The sequence below is a fragment of the Oryzias melastigma genome, linkage group LG6 (assembly GCF_002922805.2).
Source record: "Oryzias melastigma strain HK-1 linkage group LG6, ASM292280v2, whole genome shotgun sequence".
Lineage (NCBI taxonomy): Eukaryota > Metazoa > Chordata > Actinopteri > Beloniformes > Adrianichthyidae > Oryzias > Oryzias melastigma.
In genome coordinates, this window is record NC_050517.1 from 4,821,141 (window position 1) to 4,844,043 (window position 22,903).

Consider the following 22,903-nt stretch of genomic DNA (forward strand, 5'->3'; position numbering starts at 1 on the left):
TTATGCAATGAAGCAATAAAAGAAAACACCTTCTGCAAAACTGCAATCAAACGTATTTCCGCAGGAAATGCAATTTTTCTAGTTTTTTTTAAGTATTCACTGACAAATAAATCTGAAATTCTTTTATATAATGTATACGTTTTGTTTTGATTTTAGGCAAAAGCAAAAATCATAGTGCTCTTTTCTTCTTTGCTTTTGCCAGACTGCAAGAAGGATGGTCCATCCCTGCTGTTGGTTTTGAAGTGGGGTGGGGAGCTGACGCCAGCAGGCCGAGTTCAGGCCGAGGAGCTGGGCAGGGCCTTCCGCTGCATGTATCCCGGAGGTCAAGGTACCAGTCCAACACACTCAAAGCTGCCTTTCCTCTGACCAGTTCGGGTGGTTTTTGTGTACTTTTATTAAATGAAAATATTGATGGCTGGAGATCATACATGTTCACAAATGAACATGCATGTTTTTTAAGATCTGAAAGTAACACTTTCTGGACAGTTTCTCATTTTTGCATCTTTCTTTCTCTGTATTCATTATTCAGTCATGAACAGTGTCACTGATGCTGGTGACACTTGTTGTAAAGGATGTTGAGGGAGAAAATCTAGAAAAAATGAGGAGGTTTTGAGGGAGCTGACGATTCAAATTTTTTAGCATCAACTCTGTGGACCAGGAGTGTCAAACTCAATCCCACAGAGGCCAAAATCTAAAGCACACCTTATGTCACGGGCCGAACTGGAAAAACATTTATGGAACACTCTAAAACAAATTTTTGAAAACTTTAAAACCATAACTTTTTAACATAATTATGAACTAAATATAAAGCATTACCTGTGACAATGCTAGTGTGAATGCTGTAAGATGAATTTAGCTACTGAAGTTGATGGCTGAAAACTCTGAAGGTGAAAGCCAACTAAAATATTAGCTAAATGCCAAATTAGCCTAAAAAAAACGTAGCTAAAAAAGCTAGCATATAGTTGAAAATCCAGCTTAACTTCAAAAAAGCCTAAAAAAAAAAAAAAAAATAGATTAGCCAAAACAGTTTTTGATTATTACCCTAACTCCGAAACACCCTAAACACAAAAAAAGCCAAAATTAGCCAAAAAATCTAGCATGTAGCCTAAATATTAGCCTAACTTCAGATTAGCCTAAAAAGCCCAAATTAGCCAAAACAGCTAGAATGTAGCTAACATATTTGCTAAACTAGAAAATAGCCTAAAAAAATCGACTAAATTAGCCAAAACAGCTAACATGTTGCTCAATTATTAGCTAAACTCTAAAATAGCCTAAAATTTCTTAGTAAATGCCAAAATTGTCCAAAAAGCAGCAGAATTACATTTTTTTTTTACTTTAAAACTGTAACTTTTAAAATAATTATGAATAGTAAAAAGGCAGAATAAATCAACTTAAACCTTAAAAAACTTTTAATATTTTACTCTACATTAAAATATATTTTGTCAAAATTATACAAGTTAGAAATGAGGTCAAGATAACATCGGGTCATTAATAATAAAATAAAATGATCTGGAGGGCCAGATCCGGCCCCCGGGCCTTGACTTTGACACGTGCTTTGGGTACAGAGGATGGATGAGACAAGACGGTTAGTTGTTTTACCATTTCCTTTCACCTCCTCCTGAGCCTTTAACCACATCTCACTCATTCATGATCTCTTGCTCAGACTCCCTTGCTAAAGTTTTGTTTTGACATGCATGTGAAACGCCTCCCAAACTGCTTGAACTACTAGGAGAACTAAAGCGAAGTGCTGCCACGAGATCAACTTGGTGCTTCTTATTTTCTTCCTCTTTCCTCACCACCACTTTTGTCCATTAACTCATCTCTTCTCTGTTGTTGCGCTGTGTACACTACTAGCTGGTAATCGCCGGTCCCTTGGCTGTGAGTCCCCTATTGACTTTGGTAAGAGAAGGGTTTCCTGGCTCTCACAGCCACGCCCATCCTTTCCTTACGAACGTTTGCTGCTCCACCCACTAACACGCTCTGATCTGTCCTGGTTGTGATTTGGGTTAATCACTCTTGTCCTGTTCGCCTGCACCCAGATTGCTGTGGATGGTTTTTGCCGTGGTACATGTGCTGTGAGCGATCAACTTAAGAAACTGTAAAGTTTCAGCAAAAGTCTGTGCATAGATCATCTAATTGCAGTTAATTTAGTTGTCTTTGCATCCTAGATCTACTTGGTATTTCTTTCTTGAACCCCAACTTGACTGTAAACCTGAGAAAAATGCATGAAGTACGAGTGTATCTTGATCTGTAGACTTACTTTGCACCCAACCCTTTGCAGTAATTTGTGTATTTGAGCATGGAAAAAGTTTAAAATCTGTTTTAGAGTGGCAATCTAAAGTATGTGATTTCATCTGCAAACAGGCCTCATAATTTGGTTTAGTCAACATCCATTCACTTTCACTTCATAGTTTTTTTGCAGCTTGACCCATACCGTTTTAGTTCCTGTTTTTATAAAATGAGCCAAATTAAAATGATAAACTGCTTGACCTTAATTTGAACTAGGGCTGCCACGATAAGTTGACTAATCAACGACAAATCGACTATTAAAATAGTCGACGACTAATTTAATTTGTTTGTTACTTTATATTACATGGAGTCGGGAGTGTAGTAAAGTTGAAAGTTATGATGGCATTATGCTAGGTTTTTTTACTTTTTTGGCATTTATTAAGGTTTTTTAGACTATTTTGTTGGAGTTTAGCTAATATTTCCGCTACATGCTAGTTATTTTTAGATTTTTTTCTTTTTTTTTGTTGTTTTTTGGCTAATTTGGAGTTTAGCCAATATTTCAGCTGCATGCTAGCTGTTTTGGCTAACTTGGGCTTTTTCAGTTTTTTAGGCTAATTTGGCATTTAACTAATATTGTAGCTGGCTATCAGCTTTAGTTTTTTAGCTATCAACTTCAGCATCTTCTGCTATCATCACTAGCATCTTCAGCTGCCAAATTCAGCTTGCATCATTCACACTAGCGTTATCACAGGTAATGCTATATATCTAGTTTTTAGTTAGTTTAAAGCGAATGATGGTTAAGATGTGTGTTTTACATCCAATTTGCGCATGAACCGATTAGTCGACTAATCTGAAAAAAATAATCTGTTTATAGTTGACTATTAAAATAATCGTTTGTGGCAGCCCTAATTTGAACTGAAAGTGAGACTCCATGTTTAATGGAAAGCTTGGGTTCGTTTGGGTGTAATCAACACATGAACCATTTCATCAAGTCATCCTTCTCATGAAAATCCTGCCCTCTTAACGGTGGCGCTCCTCTGTACATGTGGTCCTCCAGGCGACTTCGCTGGCTTTCCTGGATGTGGCCTCCTGCGTCTGCACAGCACGTACCGCCACGACCTGAAGATCTATGCCTCTGACGAAGGCAGGGTGCAGATGACCGCCGCAGCTTTTGCCAAGGTAACTGCCTGCATGTGAAATGCAAGATGACGAATGAAAGTCCAGCAGATTGAACCATTAGGGCAGCAGCGTGTCCCCTTAGATTCATTAAATCATCTTAAAGGCAAAGGAAAAGGAATAGACAGAAAAATGAAATCACTTCAGCTAAATGAATCTATAAACTCCTATTAATAAATCTTTCATTTGAAGAATTATGTCCCTCATTCAAAATCAGTTGTGAAAAACAAATTATTGAACGTTTTTTAGGCATAATCAAGGATTTATTAACTGATTATATTGCACTGCCTTAAACATAATCTATTAACATTTGAAATATGCTAACCAACCTTTCAACTTTTATCAAGTCAAAAATAAAAAGTTACTTCTGTTGTAGAATTAATAAAATAGATTTAATATCTTAAGTTAATATATTTCTGTTTGCATATATTGTTATTTTAGAGAAAAACTAATTTTGCCTAAAACATTAGATGCAGCTTAAAATGATCTTTAAATATGTTTTTTTATACCACGGTCCAAGTGAATACTCGATTCTGATTGGCTGCTGGGTATGGATTACAGTGATGAACCAGACCTAAAAAAGAAGTTCCGGTCAAACAGCCCAAATGTTCTGGATCAATGTGCAGGCTTCTTTAAAACATACTTTTGCGTCACCTGGACAAAAACGAGCAGTAAAAGCTCAACTTTCTTTCTGAACTGATGGTTTCTTTAGCCTATTGTGACGATCCGCATTTATATCGCTTTCCTGTTGTAAGGTAAAGGAGTTCACATTGACACATTAGTCAACTCCCCTGTCTGATAATATTAGGTTTGTTTTCTGTATTTATTTATTTTTAATTGGATTTTCTCCGTCTCATAAGACACACATCACTCAGTGTTCTGAACACAGCTCTTGGCGGAGTCTATGCCGAACCTCCCATAAAATGAAAGACCAAGATGGAAGCTAATTGTGTTGCTGTGATTGTGCTCTAGCTGCTGACTGAAGGGTTAGCTTCAGAAAAAAAGAAAATCCACAATTGTCCGGGTCTTCCTTTCAAGTGTGCAACACTTTGCCGCTGCAGTTCAGTTCTGTCGGCTTAGTGGTGTGTTGCCATGATACCGTGACAACAAGCCGCATCACGTATCAAATAGTCATTTTTTTGTGAAAAGCGATCTAAGCAAAAGAAATAGCAAGAATAAAGTACTGAACATTGATTGAATATTTATTTATTTTGTAAGTGACCATGGTATAAGCAGGAGGATACCATTCATACCATGCGTTATGAGAAATTAATGCACTTCACGGAACCACCTGTCCTCTGCTCAGACCTCCACGTCGTGCGTTTCTCATGACGCACACTTTGTCGGGTACTATCCCATCAAGTCTTTTGTAGGACCCAAAGCAAAAACAGTGTTTTCCCATGTATTCGGGTCTCTTTATTCGTGGTTCACTTATTTGCAGATTTTTTTCAGTCACATAACCCTTCTGGTTTGTCACAAAAACTCCCAACAACTCAAAATGCTTTCATGAAATGTTTGCATCCGAAGGAGGTGCTGAGGTGTATCTCCACACAGAGGAGCGGGGAGCTCGGCGGGGAGCGCCCTCTTTGCTTTTCTTTTGGGATTGTTGCAGAGATGAACATATGAAGAACTATAGTTTGGTGTTTCCATGGTAACTTCCGTGGGATTGTTGTGCTCTCTGTGCAGGGCCTGCTGGCTTTAGAGGGGGAACTCACACCCATTCTTGTCCAAATGGTGAAAAGTGCCAACATGAACGGGCTGCTGGACAGTGACAGCGACTCTCTGACTGACTGCCAGCAGAAGGTGAAGGCCAGGTTACATGAGATCATGCAGAAGGACCAAGAGTTTGTGCAAGAAGACTATCACAAGGTATTTGAAGAGTTCAACCCTAAAGCCAGTTTGATGAGCCACATGCAGCAGTTTGAGTGGTTTAACTTAGTCACAGATGTCCTTTAACAGTGGAGGTTGTTTAGTTTAAATTGCTGGCAGACGGGAGATGTTTGATATGTCCACTGTGTCTCAGCTGGCACCGACAGGAAGTCCATCCCTTGTTAACTCCATGGACATCATTGAGAATCCAGTCAAAACCTGTGATAAGGTGTACGGGCTGATCCAGAGCCTTACCTCACAGATCCGGAAGAGACTGGAAGATCCCAAGTCTGCAGGTATGAAGCAAATGACTGCTGTTGGTCTCAGGTGGACAGTGTTTCAGATGTTTCTGCATTCTCTTTCAGACTTGCAGCTTTACCACAGTGAGACTCTGGAGCTGATGCTGCAGCGCTGGTCAAAGCTGGAGAGAGACTTCCGCATGAAGAACGGCCGCTACGACATCAGCAAGATCCCAGACATCTATGACTGCATCAAATACGACTCGCAGCACAACGCCTCGCTGGGCTTGGAGGACACGATGGAGCTGTTCAGACTGTCGCGAGCTCTGGCCGACATCGTCATTCCTCAGGTTCAAACAGAACAGTTCTCTTTTCAGGGTGGATTTAATGTCCGTTTGCCCATTTTTATCCTCGTATCATCTCTATCAGGAGTACGGCATCAGCAAAGCGGAGAAACTGGACATTGCTCAGGCTTACTGTGTCCCTCTGATGAAGAAGATCCAGCTGGATCTGAAAAGGACCCATGAAGACGAGGCGGTCAACAAGCTGCACCCCCTGTAAGACCATCAACAAACTTGCATATCTAAGTTCTCAAATCTTTTTGAAAAGTTCTTCTCTGACCTTTTCGGACACGTTCTCCTTCAGGTATTCTCGAGGAGTAATGTCTCCTGGACGTCATGTCCGCACGCGCCTTTACTTCACCAGTGAAAGCCATGTCCACTCTCTACTCAACATGTTTCGTTATGGAGGACTTCTGAATGTATGCAGTGCTTGTTTTTTTCCCCCGTCATGATTTCACCAGAAAATCTTTCCTGCCTCAGATTCCTGCACATGTTGGTTTTGCTGCTCCTCTACTTCAGGCTGTTTGGATTCATGTTTCAAATGTTGCAGGAGGAGAACGACCAGCAGTGGAAGCAGGCGATGGAGTACCTGAGTGCTGTGACTGAACTCAACTACATGACTCAGATCGTCATCATGCTGTACGAGGACAACAACAAGGTTCGCTTCTGGAGTTTGAGTTTCATTCATACCGATGGTTGCTTTATTCATGGGCTCTGTTGTGTGTTGTGGGTTTTTTTGTGCGTTTGAGCAGGACCTGACCTCAGATGAGCGTTTCCACGTGGAGTTTCACTTCAGCCCAGGAGTTAAAGGCTGTGACGATGAAGAGAACGTCCCTCTGGGCTTTGGTTTCCGCCCAGCCTCCTCTGAGGTGTGTGAGGATGTAAGTTAGATGTAATGTTCAGACATGTGAGAGATAGAAACCTCTCATTTAGTCCTGTAGCTGTTCTTAATGGAGACAAAACAGGAAATAACAGCTTCTTTTTATTTTGTAGCTTGGACGTTCTTGCACTAAAACTTTCATTTTCCTTGCAACGTTTACACCACCCTCGGCAACGTGCGTTCAAACGCTCACTTCCAATGAAAAGTCTACGTAAACCACGTGTTGAAGTCGAGGCCCGGGGTAATTCTATCCGACCCTCCGGGTAATTCTATCCGACCCTCCGGGTAATTCTATCCGACCTCCAGATCATTTGATTTTATTGTTATTAATGGCCTGATGTTATCTTGCACTCATTTCTAACTTGTATAATTTTGACAAAATATATTTTTATGGAGAGTAAAAAACTGATTGACTGGTTTATTTCAGGGGTCTGCAACCTGCGGCTCCATAGCCACATTTGGCTTTTTTACCTCTGCATGCTGGCTCTCTGGCTGAATTTAAAATAAAATAGTAGTAATTTTCCAAAAAACCTTAGAGCTTAGCTTCTATTTTAGCAACATGCTAACGTTCTTTGATAGTTTGTTTTCTACTGGGGTTTTTAGGCTAATTTAGAGTTTAGCTTCTATTTTAGAAACGTAACATTTTTGGCTAATTTAGTTTACTGAGGAAGTTTGGGCTATTTTGGAGTTCAGCTAGTAATTGAGTAGCGAGCTAGCTTTTTTGGCTAACTGGGCTCCAAAGAGTTTTTTTATACTAATTTGGAGTTTAGCTAATATTTTAGCAATTTGCTAACATTTTTTGCTAATTTGTTATGTAATGCGGTTTTTAGGCTAATTTAGAGTTTGTCTTATATTTTAACAACATGCAAACATTTATGGCCCATTTAATTTACTGAGGAATTTTATGCTGATTTGGATTTCAGCTAGTAATTAAGCAACAAGCTAGCTTTTTCTGTAATTTGGCCTCTACTAAAGGTAAAAGGTAAAACTAAAAATAAAAATCACATTTTGAGATATAGTAGTTCCTTTTAATATTTTTGCTTTTGTTCGTACCAAAAATACTTCACATAATTCACATTTATTATATAAAAAAAAACAAAAAAAAACAATAAGAAGTTAATAAAGGTAAGACCATCAAATCCAAGTTTCTTAAAGGCTAAAGTAAGCCCATGTGGCTCCTTTTAGGTTTTGATCAGTAGATGATGGGCCCAAATGGCTCTTTTACTGTGAAAGGTTGCCGAACCCTGGTTTATTTCAAACATAGATTCCTGAATATTGAAAGTTATTTAACATTTAAGTTGATTTATTCTGAAATACTGTATTTTCCGGAGTATAAGTCGCATCGGGGTAAAAGCAAAAAATGTCAAATCGAGAAGAAAAAAAGCATATACAAGTCGCTCTGGGGTTTACGCCGCACTTTTGGGAGAAAAGTCTGACGTTTTATAACAAATCCACCGAGCCAGCGAATCTAAAAAAAGACAAATACAACATTACTAGTCTTTTGATCTGTATAAGAAAAATATCAAAGTTTAGGATGAAAATTATCAGATTCTTTTCCATTTTTGTTTTGATGACACTTCTTCTGCCGCTGTCGGTAGCAAATATTTATACACAGATGCAACGCCTTCTAGTGGTTATTAGAGGAAACAAACCCCAAAGGACAACCAGTGTTAACTGGGAAAATAACAAATTTATGAGCTTTTTACTTAATTACTAGCTAAACTCCAAATTAGCATAAAAAACTCAGATGCCAAATCATCCAAAAAAGTTAGCACGTTGCTTAAATACTAGCTAAACTCCAAAATAGCCTAAAATTTCCTTAGTAAACTAAATTAGTAAAAAACGTTAGCCTGTTGCTACAATATAAGCTAATCTCTAAATTAGCCTAAAAATACCCCAGTAGATAACAAATTAGCCAAAAATGTTAGCATGTTGCTAAAACATTAGGTAAACTCCATTTTTTTAAATGACTAAAAGATTAAAACAAAGCTCATGAATATATTTAAAGGCTTGTTGCTAATCTACTTAAAATTTTGAAATTTCACGACTTTCTCATCAATTTTTCATGAGCATATTTTTCTCAATATTTACTTATATTTTCTTTAAAAATGACTATCATTTTATTTTTCTTCAGCCGGAGAGCCACCATGGAGATTTAAAAGAACCACATGTGGCTCTGGAGCTGCAGGTTGCAGACCCCTGTGGTAGATTGAGCCGGTTGACTGATGGAAAACAGCTCAGTCTTGATAGCTAGCACTTGTTAGCTTAGTGCCTAACTACCTGTTAGTTAGCAATAAAAGATCAGCTCCAAAGCTTTGGGTTGAAGCTACATGGTCTTTTACCACATAAAGGATTATATAAACCACGCTACACTATCTTTTTAACTGTTAGCACTCAGGAAAAAAAGCGAGCAGACTCCTCTCTCGTGCCTTCCTTCTCTACGTTCCTTTTTCTAGATCTCCTCTCGTCTGAGCCTTCTCACATATCCCTCCGCCTTTCTCCATGAGTGACTAAGGAGTGCTCAAAACAATTTACTTCATATTAGGTACATCTAAAATAGTTCCCAAACTTCTAAAAACACAAAATTAACCATCAACACAAAATGGCTAAATAAAGAAAATTAAATGAATTATTTTTTCCTCTAGCCTATAACTACAAGCTACAAACCCTTTAAAACTTTAAAGTGGCTTACACTTGAATGAAAGAAAGAAAAAATTAGGGTTGTGAATGTTGACGTGTTAAAGCGCGCAATTAATAGAACATAATTCATTAATATTTATTAACGCCCTCACCGTCCTGCTGTGCAGCTGTGAGATCAGAGTAATAAACTCTGTCTAAAATAGACTTTTTTTACATTCTGTGATTTTATTAAATGAAAGAGATAATATGGTATTTATTTGTAGTTTTTGGACAAAAGTGATCTTTTACTTTAATAAATAAGGCGGGGATCAAAAGTCAATCTGACGGCTGTAATGCAGCAGCAGAGCACCTGCTATGGGGGGCGGAGCCTAATGGAGCTGTCTGCTATTGGAATTCCAACAAGAGAACCGACCCCCTATATATTTTTTTGATGGGGACCGACATTAATTTTCCACAATAACAAGCACCGGCGTTGTCTAAGAATTGCGGAAACTCCACAGCTGTCCCTGAAAGTCCCGCCCACCGACGCTGCGGAAGGTGAGTTCAGAATGGACGGACACGCCCCCACCTGAGTAGATTCCAGTCAAGCCGACCTGAAATCCAGATAGATCAAACTTCTACCAAAAAAAAAAAGGTTTTATTTTTCACAAACATAATAAAGAAAATATATGAGAAAAAAGGAATAAGCTGAAAATAAAAACAGAATTCCAGGAGAAATGTCAAATAGACAGCAGAGAGAAATTCTTATCTTTTGGGCTGCCTGGTGTGACTTTAGCCTGGATTTTTTTGTATTTTCATTCAAAAACATGTTGATTAGTTTTTGACAAATTTTATTCTTGTTGTTTTTATAAATTACACCTAAAACTTTCATCTTATGTTGTAAAAACAGTTTGTTAAACATTTTGGGGTTTCCACAGCAAAATGAATCAAATTTTCCAGACGGAATTCTCTGTTTTTGCATGATTTTATGTCTAGTGCAGTGTTCCTCACTCCAGGTCCTTGAGAGCCGCCACCCTGCCTGTTTTCCGGCTCTTTGTGTACTGTTTGCTGCTGATTACCTGGACCAGGTGTGTTCATTCAGTCAGAATGTGGAGACATCTGACTGAACGAATCAGCAGCTGGCAGGACTTGGAGATCTGGAAAGCAGGCAGGGTGGCGGCTCTCGAGGACCTGGAGTGAGGAACACTGGTCTAGTGCATAAATATATAACATGGAAAAATGACTAAATAAAGGCAGTGTCACATAGAAGAGGTTGTGTTGATTAAAATGATACAAAATAAGCAAACAGTTACTTTTTCAAATTTGAAAAAAAGAAATTTCAATGCTGACAAAAACTGAGTTTTAGACCCTTAAAGGGATAAAATAAATGTTTTAAATGAGCAATTTTGCTTGTGATTTCATACTATGATTATCTGCAGATAATAAGTGGCAGGAAATATTCCAACAAAAAAAGGTTATTAATCGCTATTCATTTATTCAAGATTTGTAATTGTTTTTTTTTTTTTTTTTTTTTTTTTTTTTNNNNACGTTGTTTTTGGTTTTGTTTCTACATTTTCTAATCAATCTAGAATGAAGACAAGAAGACGAACCAGGGCAGTCTGGAGTGTCTTTCAGAGGACCAGACGGACCGAGCACTTCCTGTCTCAGATCCGATAAATATTCAGCGGAAGTCTCCAATGATCCGCAACAGGAAGACGGGATCCATGGAGGTAGCACACTTACGCACATTTAATTCATCTCTTCAGATGTTTAGCTGCACTCGCTTGTCGTTGGTTTATGTAATGACTGGAGTGGGAGGCGTCTCAGTTTAAAGGTCTGGTCTCCATGACTCCTGTCAGGTCCTCTCTGAGACATCCCCAACCCACTCCTCCAAAGGCGGCACATCCCATCGATTCTTCCAGTCCTGTTCCCGTCAGTCTCCTGAAATCAAACCGACTGGTGGTTTAGGTGGGCATCTCATCTTTATTAAGCATATCCCTAAATGTTTGTGCCTACGGAGACTCTCATGGCACATCTATTTCCAGCTGTCATCACTGACATCACTCATCATCTCAAACAGCATTTTTCATCCCCCAGTTTTTAATATCACCCAGTTAGTTCCTTCCCTCTGCTGCCGGATATTTCTCCCTTTCTTCCATCAGCTTCCCCTCTCTCTTTTCTGACGGTCACAGCTTCCAGCACAGCTAACAGCAGCCAAGCAGGATCAGACTGCAAACTATGCAGCGTGAGGTCAGGAGGGAGGAGCCGTGTTCACAGCGGCTTTGATATTCCCTCTGGGTGAAAGGCAGCGCGCCGCAGATTTGTCTCAAATTTCTCATTGAATGTCAGGGGCTGAAATTCAATCATAGGGTTCAGTGGTCGCAGTGGTATTCTCAGTCTGAGGTGTAAATAACATTAAATTAGTCAAGCATATAAGATTAAGGACTGAGCAATAACTGCTGGATGAAGTTCATGCTACATACAAACAAACTGCAACTTTATAAACTCATTTATTATTCAATAAAGTCCCAACATCTGTGTTTAACATAAATGTAAAATCAAATGTATGTTCAGAAGTTTCTCCATTTGCATTGTGGGATACAGATGATTTCTTGGTAGGCAGCGTCATTTGAAGAGCACGTTTCAATTCAAAGCATAAAACAGTTCTTTGTTTAAGTTTATTTACATGAACGTATGCCAGACTTCCATCATTTAGAATACAATATAAAAAACTTTATTGATCCCACAAAAGTGAATTTGGTGAATAATTATTTTCTTTAGGACTAGGTAGTGCAGGTGTTTGAATGTTTGAATCATCTTTATATTTGACTGAGATGAGGAAAAAAGAGTTTCCCAAAAATGAAACATTCCTGTTCGCTAGTTTAGATGAGGTTCATCATTATTTTTTAAGTCAGTTATCCTCCATATAAAATATGTTTCACCAATAAATTAAAGGAAAAATCCAAGCTGTTTTCACCACAAAGAGTCCTGATGTTCCAAAGTAAGAAAGTCTTAACATTTTTTCCCTGGTGATCCTTTTCCTGGCAGTGTTTGCGTGCAGTTCCCAGGGAAATGTAACCTTTAATAACCCGGTAAGACGACGGCGCCGAGCATGAAAGACTGCTTTCTAAATCAAGACACGTGGAGAAAACCGTAAAACTGAGAATGTGAGAACAGAGAGTGGAAACAATGCGTGTCATGTGGCACCCACTGAGCTGCTACATGTAGACTGTTGACGACGTTTACTGTCTTTCTGTCAGTGATTTAAATATGTGTTCAGCATCTTTATGATGCTTCTCTGCATTTCTGAACAAAGTCTGGCTGCTGTCAAAAAGAGTCCACTCTTTTTAGAATAAAAACAAAACAAAGAACCAAGAATGGACGTTTCATCTTGAAAGGCAAATCAAAATGAATGGAATAGATCAGAATACTAGACTGCACGCTTCACTACTAGTGGAACGTATGAATGATTAATCTGTTACCCATTGCACAAAAAACATTTATAACATTTTAAATTACTAATTCCATTGACTCCTTCATCCTCCGTGTCGCTTCGGAACAATCCACCAAGCCAGTTAGACTGAGCAGGCTTCTTCTGTGTTGCTGTCAGTTGCAAATGCTGATAAACGCACCTACAGTGCCTCCTGGTGGTTGTTGCTAAACTATGCAAAAATCTTTGACTTGGGCCCAATCTGAATTCTTTCCTTCTCCCTACCACTACATTTTGCCCTCAAAACGGAAAGCTATGGAAAAAAGTGTCTCAGATTTTGGAAGTCACTTTCGGTCGATGACGTTGGTCAGCTAACTTTAGTGCGGAGCTTCCAGTGCTCAAATATCCATAACAACAGCGATTGTATAACTTAAAAAAGTCATGCAAACACAAAAAGTCACTACTTACATTTAAATGTAAACTCCTGTGGTTCAGAGAGCATCCATGTGTAGAAAAGCCCTTCTCCTTCATGGCACAGCGAGACGCAATTTACCCTCGCGACTGAAAGGTTTTTACCCCTCTGCTTGGATAGTAAAAATATATTCCAGACACCACTTGCACTTCACAAGCCCCTTCAAATGGAGGGCTGGGGAGAAGGCAAGAATTCAGATTGGGCCTTACACTCTGAAAAATATGGTACATGAAAAGAAGACGGTTGTAGTTTTATTTTTAATTTTTATTTCTTTGAGAAGAATAAAAATAAAATTTCCCAATTGCTTCCCCATTACTAGTGGGATCCTTTCATTTGAAGGGCTGTTTGGTGGTTTAACCATTTTATGCATCCCCTACCATTAAAGTCCCACTCTGATGGAAAATTGTGTTTTTAACATCTTTGTGGCATTTTCCTGATGATAGAGGACATATACAATGACAATTTGGCTTAAAATAGCATTTAAGAGTACTTCTTTATTCAAATTCACTGTGAATCAGGTAAATGCCATTTTAAAAAAATCTTATTTATGACATAGAGAATATGTTGTGTGGGCCTCAAGCTCCCCGAGCTCTCAGCTACAGGAAGGGGATGCTCCGTGCCAACAGTCCCACCCAACGCTTGGAGGCGAATTTCTAATGAACTCCTGTTGCTCTGCAGAAACTATGTCCTAGGAAACAACACAGGTTTTTTTATTTTGGCGTAAAAAGCAAAATCATCATTTAAAAATCCACTGGGAGTACTTTGGAAAATATATCAAAAGATGATGGGAGTGGGACTTCTAAGATAGAAATAAGGTTCTAAGTCTGCAGCCTGCAGCTCCAGATCCACGTGGATCTTTTATCTCTCCATGGTGGCTCGTTGGCCAAACATAAAATAATTCATGGAGACTGCTAACTCAGCAGCTCCTCCTAAACAAAACTACCTAAAGAAAACAAATGAACGAAGCCCGCAAACTAAGACTACCAAGATCCAACCTCAAACTAAAATAACAAAACCCAGCAGAGTAAGACTGCTGAGGACAAAGAGGGGAAAAGAATGAAACAAACAATAAAAGAAAGAGAAAAAAATATATATATTTTTTAAAGTAAGGATTACTTCATTACCATTTATTAAATTTAGATGAGTTAAATGTATAAATTGATGTCTGAGGTTCACATAGATGATAAACTATGTAGGTTTTTACATCATGTTGACCTGAAGACGTCTTGTTTGTTCAACTCTACCTCCAGAATGAACATATAGGCTCCTTCTAGGTCTTGATTAGTAGAAAACTATCACAAATGACTCATTTACTGTTAAGGGTTGCCGACCCCTGGGCTAGGTGAAGAAATTGAATTCAGGTTATTATTTAGAAGTTAGAGCTAAAATGCTAGTTTTGTTTATATAGTAAAAGAATTAAGTCTGTTATTTGGTATACATCAGGAGTGAGAGTGATGAGTTATCTAGTGTTCATCAGCTGCCAGACTGATGAATAAGTCATCAACCAAAGCAGAAACTGAATCTCGCAGCTTTGTCAACACGCAGGTTATCATATTGCAGCTGGAGTTGTGAATGCCTCCTCTTCATCCCACTTTAAAAAACACTTGTTTTTTGGCTCTTTGGATCTTCCTCTTTTTTTAACTTCCCTCCCTGAAGAACTCTTAAACACGTCGACTGCTTCCTTCACAGCTGGGATGTTTTTGGTGTGGTCTTCAGCTTTGTTTACGTGCACACATGCTCAGTTCATGAGAAAGCCTTCCAGCCTCTTTAGCTGCGTTTCCATTCACTATAAAGTTGACATTTTTCGCAAAACTGCAATGGAAACACTTCTCTAAAATTAAATTTCTTGGTAGGAAGTGTCTGTCCTGAGCGCTGTACAGCTGGAGCCACGACAGGTCCACGGCTTCACAGCTCATTATAAGTTGTGTGTCATATAGAATCATAAAGCTCCTCTGTAAAATCACCAACCAAGATTTCGTCATTGCTTCATCTGTAGCCTCACTTTTCCGTCTTGCAGCCTGAATAAGATGCAGACGTCTCCTTTGACAGATGAGCACTAGTGTCGTGACACAGAAACTTAAATGGATCTTGACATGTTTTCAAACAGAAAAATGGTCCAGCTGCTCACTTGTTGGTTATTTTTTGACAGGTTTTTGTAGAGGGCTGGGTTAATAAAATTGATTAATCGATTTGAATCAATTTAAGCTTAACAGATCAGTAATGGATTCAAAAAAATATAAATCGATTTAGCACATAAAGCTGAAGTCCACTAGCTTGATGCTAACGGAATTTCCCATAGGACGGCTAATGCTAACGCTTGACCTAAACATAAATTGATGACTAAATGAACATCTTTATAAACTCACAAGCATTCATTTTACAAACTCTATTTAGGAAATATTTTTTAAAATATCTATTTGTGGTCTAAAACATCATTTTTTTTCTCATATTGTCTTTTTTCTGGAATAAGGTGTAATGCACGTGTCAAAGTCAACTGTTTTTTTCTAGAATTTGGATAAAGTTTTGCGCAAATGTGTAATGGAAACGCAGCTTGTGAATCAATGCCACATAGAATCAGTGTCATCATTGCTTTTTTTTCCGTTTCAACGCTGATTCAGAACATTTTTTCACATTAAAGAGGAAGGCTTGCAGGGTTTTCACACATCCTCTGTGTTGGGAACGATAAAGCTTGGTGTGTACAAAAAAATACTCACATTGCACTCCCCCCACCCCTGCACTCCCCCCCGGCTCCTCCTCACACAGGCTCGCTCTGTTCTGGCCTCTTCAGTGCCTCCGCCCTGGGGGTGTCGTGTAGTGCCCCTAACCTGCGGGACTACGTCCGCAGTCACCACCACCACCACCACCGAAAACCACCTCTGTCCCCCGGCAGTCTGCCATGCAAGATTGGCATGTTCGGTATGTTCACCGTGGTGCCGTGGGGCGGGGGATCTCATCTCAATCCTTTTTTTCTTTTTAAAAAAAAAGCTGACAACGCATTTTTCCTCCCCCAAATCAGCATCTTTTTTCTCAAAATACTGAAGTCTTTGAAGAAATCTTTTTCTTTTGTCTCTTTGAGCAAAAGTTCTCTTGTCTTCATCAAACAACCACAGCGTTTCATCACTTCTTTAAGTGATTCCCTTCACCTCTGGTGGTGATGGTACTGGATAAGGCTGCTGCAGACGATTTATTTTTTTAATACTTGACTAATCATCAATAATTTTTTCTGATTAGTTAACTAATCGAGTCATGTGCAAACTGGATGTAAAGCACACATCTTAACCATTATTAGCTTTAAACTAACTAAAAACTCAATAGTATAGCATTACTGATGATAATGTTAGTGTGAATGCTGTAAGCTGAATTTGGCCTCTGAAGATGCTGAAATTGATAGCTAAAAACGTTAAAGCTGATGGCCAACTAAAACATTAGTTAAATGCCAAATTAGCCTAAAAAAACTGGAAAAAAAGCCAAAATTAGCCAAAATAGCTAGCATGTAGCTGAAATATTAGCTAAACTCTGAAATAGCCTAAATTAGCCAAAATAGCTAGCATGTAGCTGAAATATTAGCTAAACTCTGAAATAGCCTAAATTAGCCAAAATAGCTAGCATGGAGCTGAAATATTAGCTAAACTCCAAAACAGCCTAAAATGCCTTAATTAGCTAAAACATTTAGCATTTAGCCAAAATATTAACTGAACTTCAGAATGGCCTATAAACAAAAACCCTAAATTAGCCAAAATAGCTAGCATGTAGCTGAAATATTTGATACACTCCAAAATAGCCTTAAAACAAAAAGCTTAAATTAGCCAAAATAGCTAGCATGTAGCTGAAATATTGGCTAAGCCCCAAAATAGACTCAAAACAAAAAAGCCTAAATTAACCAAAATAATAATAATAATAATAATAATGGATTAGATTTATCGGCGCTTTTCAGGACACTCAAAGCGCTTACATTGTGTATCCATTATTCATTCACACCTCATTCATACTTGGTGACGGTAAGCTACTACTGTAGCCACAGCTGCCCTGGGGCAGGCTGACAGAGGCATGGCTGCCAGTACGCGCCTACGGCCCCTCTGACCATCACCGGAACATTCATACGCATTCACACACCAGTGGAGCCACACTGGAGGCAAGTAGGGTTAAGTGTCTTGCCCAGGGACACAATGACACTTGGCTGGAGGGAGCCGGAATCGAACCGCCTATCCTTCGATCATTGGCCGACCCGCTCTACCGCCTGAGCCACTGTCGCCCCAATAGCTAGCATGTAGTTGAAAAATTAGCTAAACTCCAAAATAGCCTAAAAACAAAAAAGCCTAAATTAGCTAAAACAGCTAGCATGTAGCTGAAATATTAGCTAAATGCCAAAATAACCTAAAAATCTTAATAAATGCCATAATAGTCCAAAAAGCTAACAGAATTACATTATCTTTTAACTTAATACATTCCAACTCCATGTAATATAAAAGAACGACTAATCGACAGTTAAACTAGTCATTGACTGTTTTAATTGTGGATTATCAGCCCTTGTACTGGGTTAAGTCTACAACTAACTCGCTGCTCTGCAATAATCAAACTCTTTCATTTCCTCATCAGCACCATCCCGTCTGTTTGCTCTGAACTGGTGCAGGATTATCTTTGCATGCCATGTTTTTTGTACTAGACTGCTGTAGCAAATCCTACAATCTGTATCAAAATATCTTTTGTGATTCACAGCAGAAAATCAAATTTTATACTCTTTAAATCAGCCAGAATTTGCAGTGATCCATTTTCTAATCTTGACCTTTTAGTCAGAACTTTAATCACTTCTCACTTCCTCCTTTACTACCGCTAACATCTACTGCACGAAAGGATCATTTCACAACTTTGAAGTTCTACGAGTTACATGCAACTTTTATAGAAAATAAATCACTTGGATAGAGTTATAACTTATGTAATGTGAAGCATTAGCTAGCTGCACAGCAGGAATCCTCCTGCACTGAGCCGCTCTGTTAAGCCACTAGGTGTCACTGTCTCATCAAAGATGCACAGATATCTCATCCTCCAGTTTATGCTTACATCATTGTAGAGGCTGTTTTGTGCAAACGCAGGTGAGGAAGACTGTAGTCAGTGAAGCTCATGTTAATGAGATAAAGAGTGAAATCAGGAAAATAAGTGAAGCTTTTATCACCACAGAGATGCAGAGAAACATTTCTATTCTTGTGGAAACTCTAAAGACCTTTGTTGTAATTATCTGCGTTTGCACCTGTTCCCAGACAAATGTGCTCTTTCATCATTCCCTTCTATTAAATGCAGCTTCAAACGCATGATTACAGAAAATTATTTTTGATTATTTATTTTTTTTTTTTTTGACCAGTAACTGCTCTGAAAGCAGCCGCTCAGCTAATGCTGATTCATGGTTCAGTTTCAGCTGAGAAAATAGTATTTCTTCTGTCATTTTACAAAAAAAATATCTTTAACTCTTTTACACCAGAGCTTCAGTGTTTATGTTCATTGATTTACTGTATTTTTTTTTATTGCTAGCAGGATCAACATAAATCCAGTAGATTTTGAAGGAGAAAAGCGGCGTCCTTCAAAATCTACTGGATTTATGTTGATCATGTTCACGGTTGAAAGTTACAGTATTTTAAAGATAGTTTAAAGGGGCCATACCATGATTTTCCTAAGGCTTTCAGACTGAAGTATATCATATATGATCATATATTACCTTCAGAACACTAAAAACCAAATTGTTTATGAAATATTAGTTATTTTTTGTGAGTTTTTTTCCTACCTGGAAGTAAAATGACTCGATTCCTGAAGCTCCGCCTGCTGTTGCGTGTGGGTTCTGCCCATTTATGATGTCATCCTAGAGCCGCTACGTTTCTGTTACGAAAATAACATCTAAACTTCTTCAAAGATGGATGCACATTCCATACATCTGCCTTTAGTAGCCCGGCCATCACTACACTGGTTCACAACCCAAATACGACTGTGACCAACCGGTGGGGGGGCGCTCTGTGACATCAGCGCGTGAGAACCTGCTCGTTTTTGCGGGTATGGGAGGGGCTGGTGCTCAGAGAACAATTCAATTCAATTCAATTTTATTTATATAGCCCAAAATTCCAAAGGAATTTGCCTCATTGGGCTTCAAAATATGAACAATAGAACTAAATAAACAGGTTATCCCTGCCCTTAAGCAGGTTTGTAGAGGATTACTCAGAAATGTGAGAACAGATCAAAATACCGCTTTGGGTTTTTTATAGTGACGACTGAACAGTATAATGCACTTAAAAGCTCAAAAAGTTAGTTTTCCATGGTATGGCACCTTTGACTTTTTACGCTATTCATCATTTTTAAACGTTTGTTTTCAATTTGGGGAAAACAAATGGACAATGGGACAAACCTGTTAAATACAATTTTTAAATTCAGCCATTTTAAAAACTTGACCATAATTTTCTTCCTTCCTGACTTAGTTAAAGGGTAACTAAACAGGGAAGTTGGAGGCTGACTCCACCCACAGCCAAAATCGAAAAATCCAGTTAGAGGGGTGGGGCTGGAGAACAGGACTGTTATCATTCCTGGAGATGCAGATCAGTGGTTGGTGTAGCAGTTGGAAAAAAGTGGAAGGGTTGGACTTAAAATGTAAAAAAAAATGACTGAATAGCTTTTCCTTAGCTGTCCTGAGAAAGACTGAAGAAATCAATGCTTCCCTTTCCCGGGACTTCAATAACTTAACGCATTTTCCAGTATATAGAGTATCAGTCGCACTTTTGTGAGGAAAAATCTGACGTTTCAGAACAAATCCGCCAAGCCCAGCGTAGTTAAAAAATAAATAAATAAATACAATAATCATCTTTTGATCTGTATAAGAGGAAAACAATCAGATTGTCTTCCATGTTTGTTTTGGACAACACTTCTTCTGTCGCTGTCAGAAGCAAATACTTATACTCAGATGCAGTGCCCTCTTGTGGTTATTAGAGGGAACAACTGATAAAGGATAACCAGTGTTTACTGGAAAAATGTGAAATAAATTAACCTATTTATGTAAAAAAAAAAAAAAAGTTGCTCCTGTGTAGAAGTCACACTCCTGGCTAAACTGAAAAAAAACTGTGACTTATACTCTGGAAAATTCGGTACATGGTTTGACCAATCAATTCAACCTTTAGGGGGCAGCACACAGTTTTTCACTGCTTTTTCAAGAACTAAACAAGTTTATTTTAATTTATCAAAAAAATTGCAATGACCAACATACCCTTTACAAAGCGTCTCTCATATTAAACCAGATGCTTGACATTAGCTCATTATAACCAAGTTGGTACAAACAAGTGAAAAGACAGTTTGGGTTCATTTTTTTGTGTAAATGTCATAAATGTTCAGCTCAGAACCACCTCTTCATGCATCTAGTTTAGTGTCATCAAATCCACTCCAGAACCTCATCACTGACTTTGTGTGAATTTGTTTAGACGTTTTGACCTGATCTTTGGCAAACGAATGCTGATGAACTGATCGGCCAACTCTTTTTTTCCTCCCCATGTTTTTCCTCTCTTTTTTGATCATCTTCACACAAGGTCCCGTTTACGGACGACAGACAGCTTCAGTAACACCGGTTACCTTTCTTATCTCCTCAGAGCTGTTCTCTATGCTGGCAGTAAAGAGATTTTCTGTGTCGTTTGCCAGGCATCCGACCAACGGTATGTCTGCTTTTATTAAAGTACATTTCGACAGTCCTCCAGTGTCGCTGTTATCTTGCATGACCCTTTCATGGGAAAACATTTCCTGTGTTTTCTTTTTGGGTTTTGCGTTAATGATCCCACCTGTAGGTTTTCTTCTGAAGCGTTTCTGTTCCAGCACACTCCCTGGGTGCTTGTTGTTGTCGGAGCTCACCTCTAACACCACCTGCTCTGTGTCTGTTATTCGCTGCTTTGCTCACTGGAGGTGCTTCACGTGGAAATACTTCCATGGGTGTGTGACGGAGCACACATCCTCACCTGCACTTGGGTGATGACATTTTTCCCCCTCAGTTTGGATTGCAGATGTAAACGTTCTGATCCAGGTTCCTCACTGACGTGCGTGGCTTTCCATCGTCACTGCATGACAGTCTGGAGGTGACGAGTTAACCAGGTGATGCTCCGGCTGGTTTGAAGTCCTGACCTGCATGTGAGCTGAAGCTTAACATGAGGAGTTCTGCTTCTTAACCTCCGCAGCGGGTTCTGGTTTGGACCTGCTGCTCGGCCGTGGTACTTCTGTGTTTGTGGTTGAGGGCGGTTTCACCAGCGTGGTGTCGTGTGTCACTCTGTTTTCTTGGTGACGTGAAGTTGTCCATAAGTACTGATGTTGGTGTCACATTTCATAGTTGCATCTCTGTTGTGTGTTTAAGATGAATGTTTTGTTTGTTTGTGCTAAAAAGCTGTTTTTTTTTTATTTTTGAATGTCTGAGCACAGGAATGAATGGAAAACTTTCAATAAAAATAGAAAATAAATAAAAGTGTGTTTTAAGTGCCCTAAAGGCATGTTGTCATCACAAGAATAAACTTAAAAAAAAAAAATGAATGAACACAGTAAGTCCTGCTCAAAAACAAACAGTAAAAATCAGTACAAACTGAAAATGTTTAGGTTTTTTTGGAGTTAGACTAATGTTTAGACACAACTGTTTTGACTATTTTAGGGTTTTTTTAAGCTATTTTTAAGTTTAGCTGTTGTTTTTCAGCTACATGCTAGCTGCTTTGGCTAACCTAAGTTTTTTTTTTTTACACATTTTTTTTTTTTTTTTGGCCAATTTGGCATTCAGCTAATATCTTAGCTGGCTATCAGCTTCAGCATTTTCAGCTATTAGCTTTAATGATTTCAGCTATCAACTTCAGGGTTTTTAGCTGTAATATAAAAATAGCAACAAAAAAAGTTTAATTTTTGATGCAGCTCAAGAGTGAATTGTTATTTTTGGAAGAGACCTGCGAGCACCTTGTGTGCGCCGTGTTGGTGACCGCTGGCCTAAAGGATAAATCGGCTCCAAACATAAAACCTGGTATTTTGGGTGTTTTTAGACTGTTTTGTTTTTAGTGGTTAATTAAGTGGATTATGTAAGGGATAATGCCCGAAAAAGTGTACGCTGTGAGAAATTAGTGCAGGACACGGAGGCCTGAACCGTCTAACGTGAAGCCATGGTATAAATGAATTTATTCAGGTGTTTGCAGTGCCGTGAAAAAACGTGTTGTCATATATTTAGTGAACACAAACGCATCCCTCACTGTGCTTCACCTTCAATTAGAATTGACCTGGCTTGGTAGAAGTGATTGGACGGCTCAATGCTTACATTACATGTTCCTAAAAAGACAAAGACAGTCGAGACACAACAGGAAGAGAAACTCACACAGTTTATTTACTTCTTGGTCAATTTTTATCCTTTTTAACCAACATAATCTAGTTGGTATCTGTAGTTTTTAACCGATTCTGCTGTTACCCTCAGAACTAGATTGATGTTTTGATGTGTATCTGTACTCTTTACACTCCTGGTAAATATAGGTAAATAAATGGCTGTACTTGTCTGTTTCTCTCAAGTCTTTGAATATATTCTCACAGCTTTCTAAAACGATTTACTCTCTGAAAAAGGTAGTTTGAAAGCTCTGATTGTTTCTTCGTCTGCATTCATTTCATAAGTGTCAGGTGACA

The 22,903-nt window shown here is 38.7% G+C and overlaps 1 protein-coding gene across 12 annotated transcripts in view; it reads left to right on the forward strand.

Annotated features, from left to right (window-relative positions):
- Positions 1 to 22,903, forward strand: part of ppip5k1b (diphosphoinositol pentakisphosphate kinase 1b) — a 66,428-nt gene that overhangs the window by 33,501 nt on the left and 10,024 nt on the right. For 4 of the 12 annotated variants that reach the window (XM_036212187.1, XM_024281079.2, XM_036212189.1 and 1 more), the window contains exons 15-26: positions 203 to 328; positions 1,855 to 1,899; positions 3,287 to 3,408; positions 5,092 to 5,274; positions 5,429 to 5,570; positions 5,640 to 5,863; positions 5,943 to 6,070; positions 6,159 to 6,273; positions 6,405 to 6,512; positions 6,607 to 6,735; positions 10,943 to 11,083; positions 11,213 to 11,321. In XM_036212187.1, the coding sequence (XP_036068080.1) occupies positions 203 to 328; positions 1,855 to 1,899; positions 3,287 to 3,408; positions 5,092 to 5,274; positions 5,429 to 5,570; positions 5,640 to 5,863; positions 5,943 to 6,070; positions 6,159 to 6,273; positions 6,405 to 6,512; positions 6,607 to 6,735; positions 10,943 to 11,083; positions 11,213 to 11,321 (1,572 nt within the window). Of the gene's footprint in view, positions 1 to 202; positions 329 to 1,854; positions 1,900 to 3,286; positions 3,409 to 5,091; positions 5,275 to 5,428; positions 5,571 to 5,639; positions 5,864 to 5,942; positions 6,071 to 6,158; positions 6,274 to 6,404; positions 6,513 to 6,606; positions 6,736 to 10,942; positions 11,084 to 11,212; positions 11,322 to 16,018; positions 16,172 to 20,865; positions 20,929 to 22,903 lie in introns of all 12 variants that reach the window. The other 8 variants (XR_004947991.1, XM_024281073.2, XM_024281078.2 and 5 more) reach the window with 8 other exon arrangements.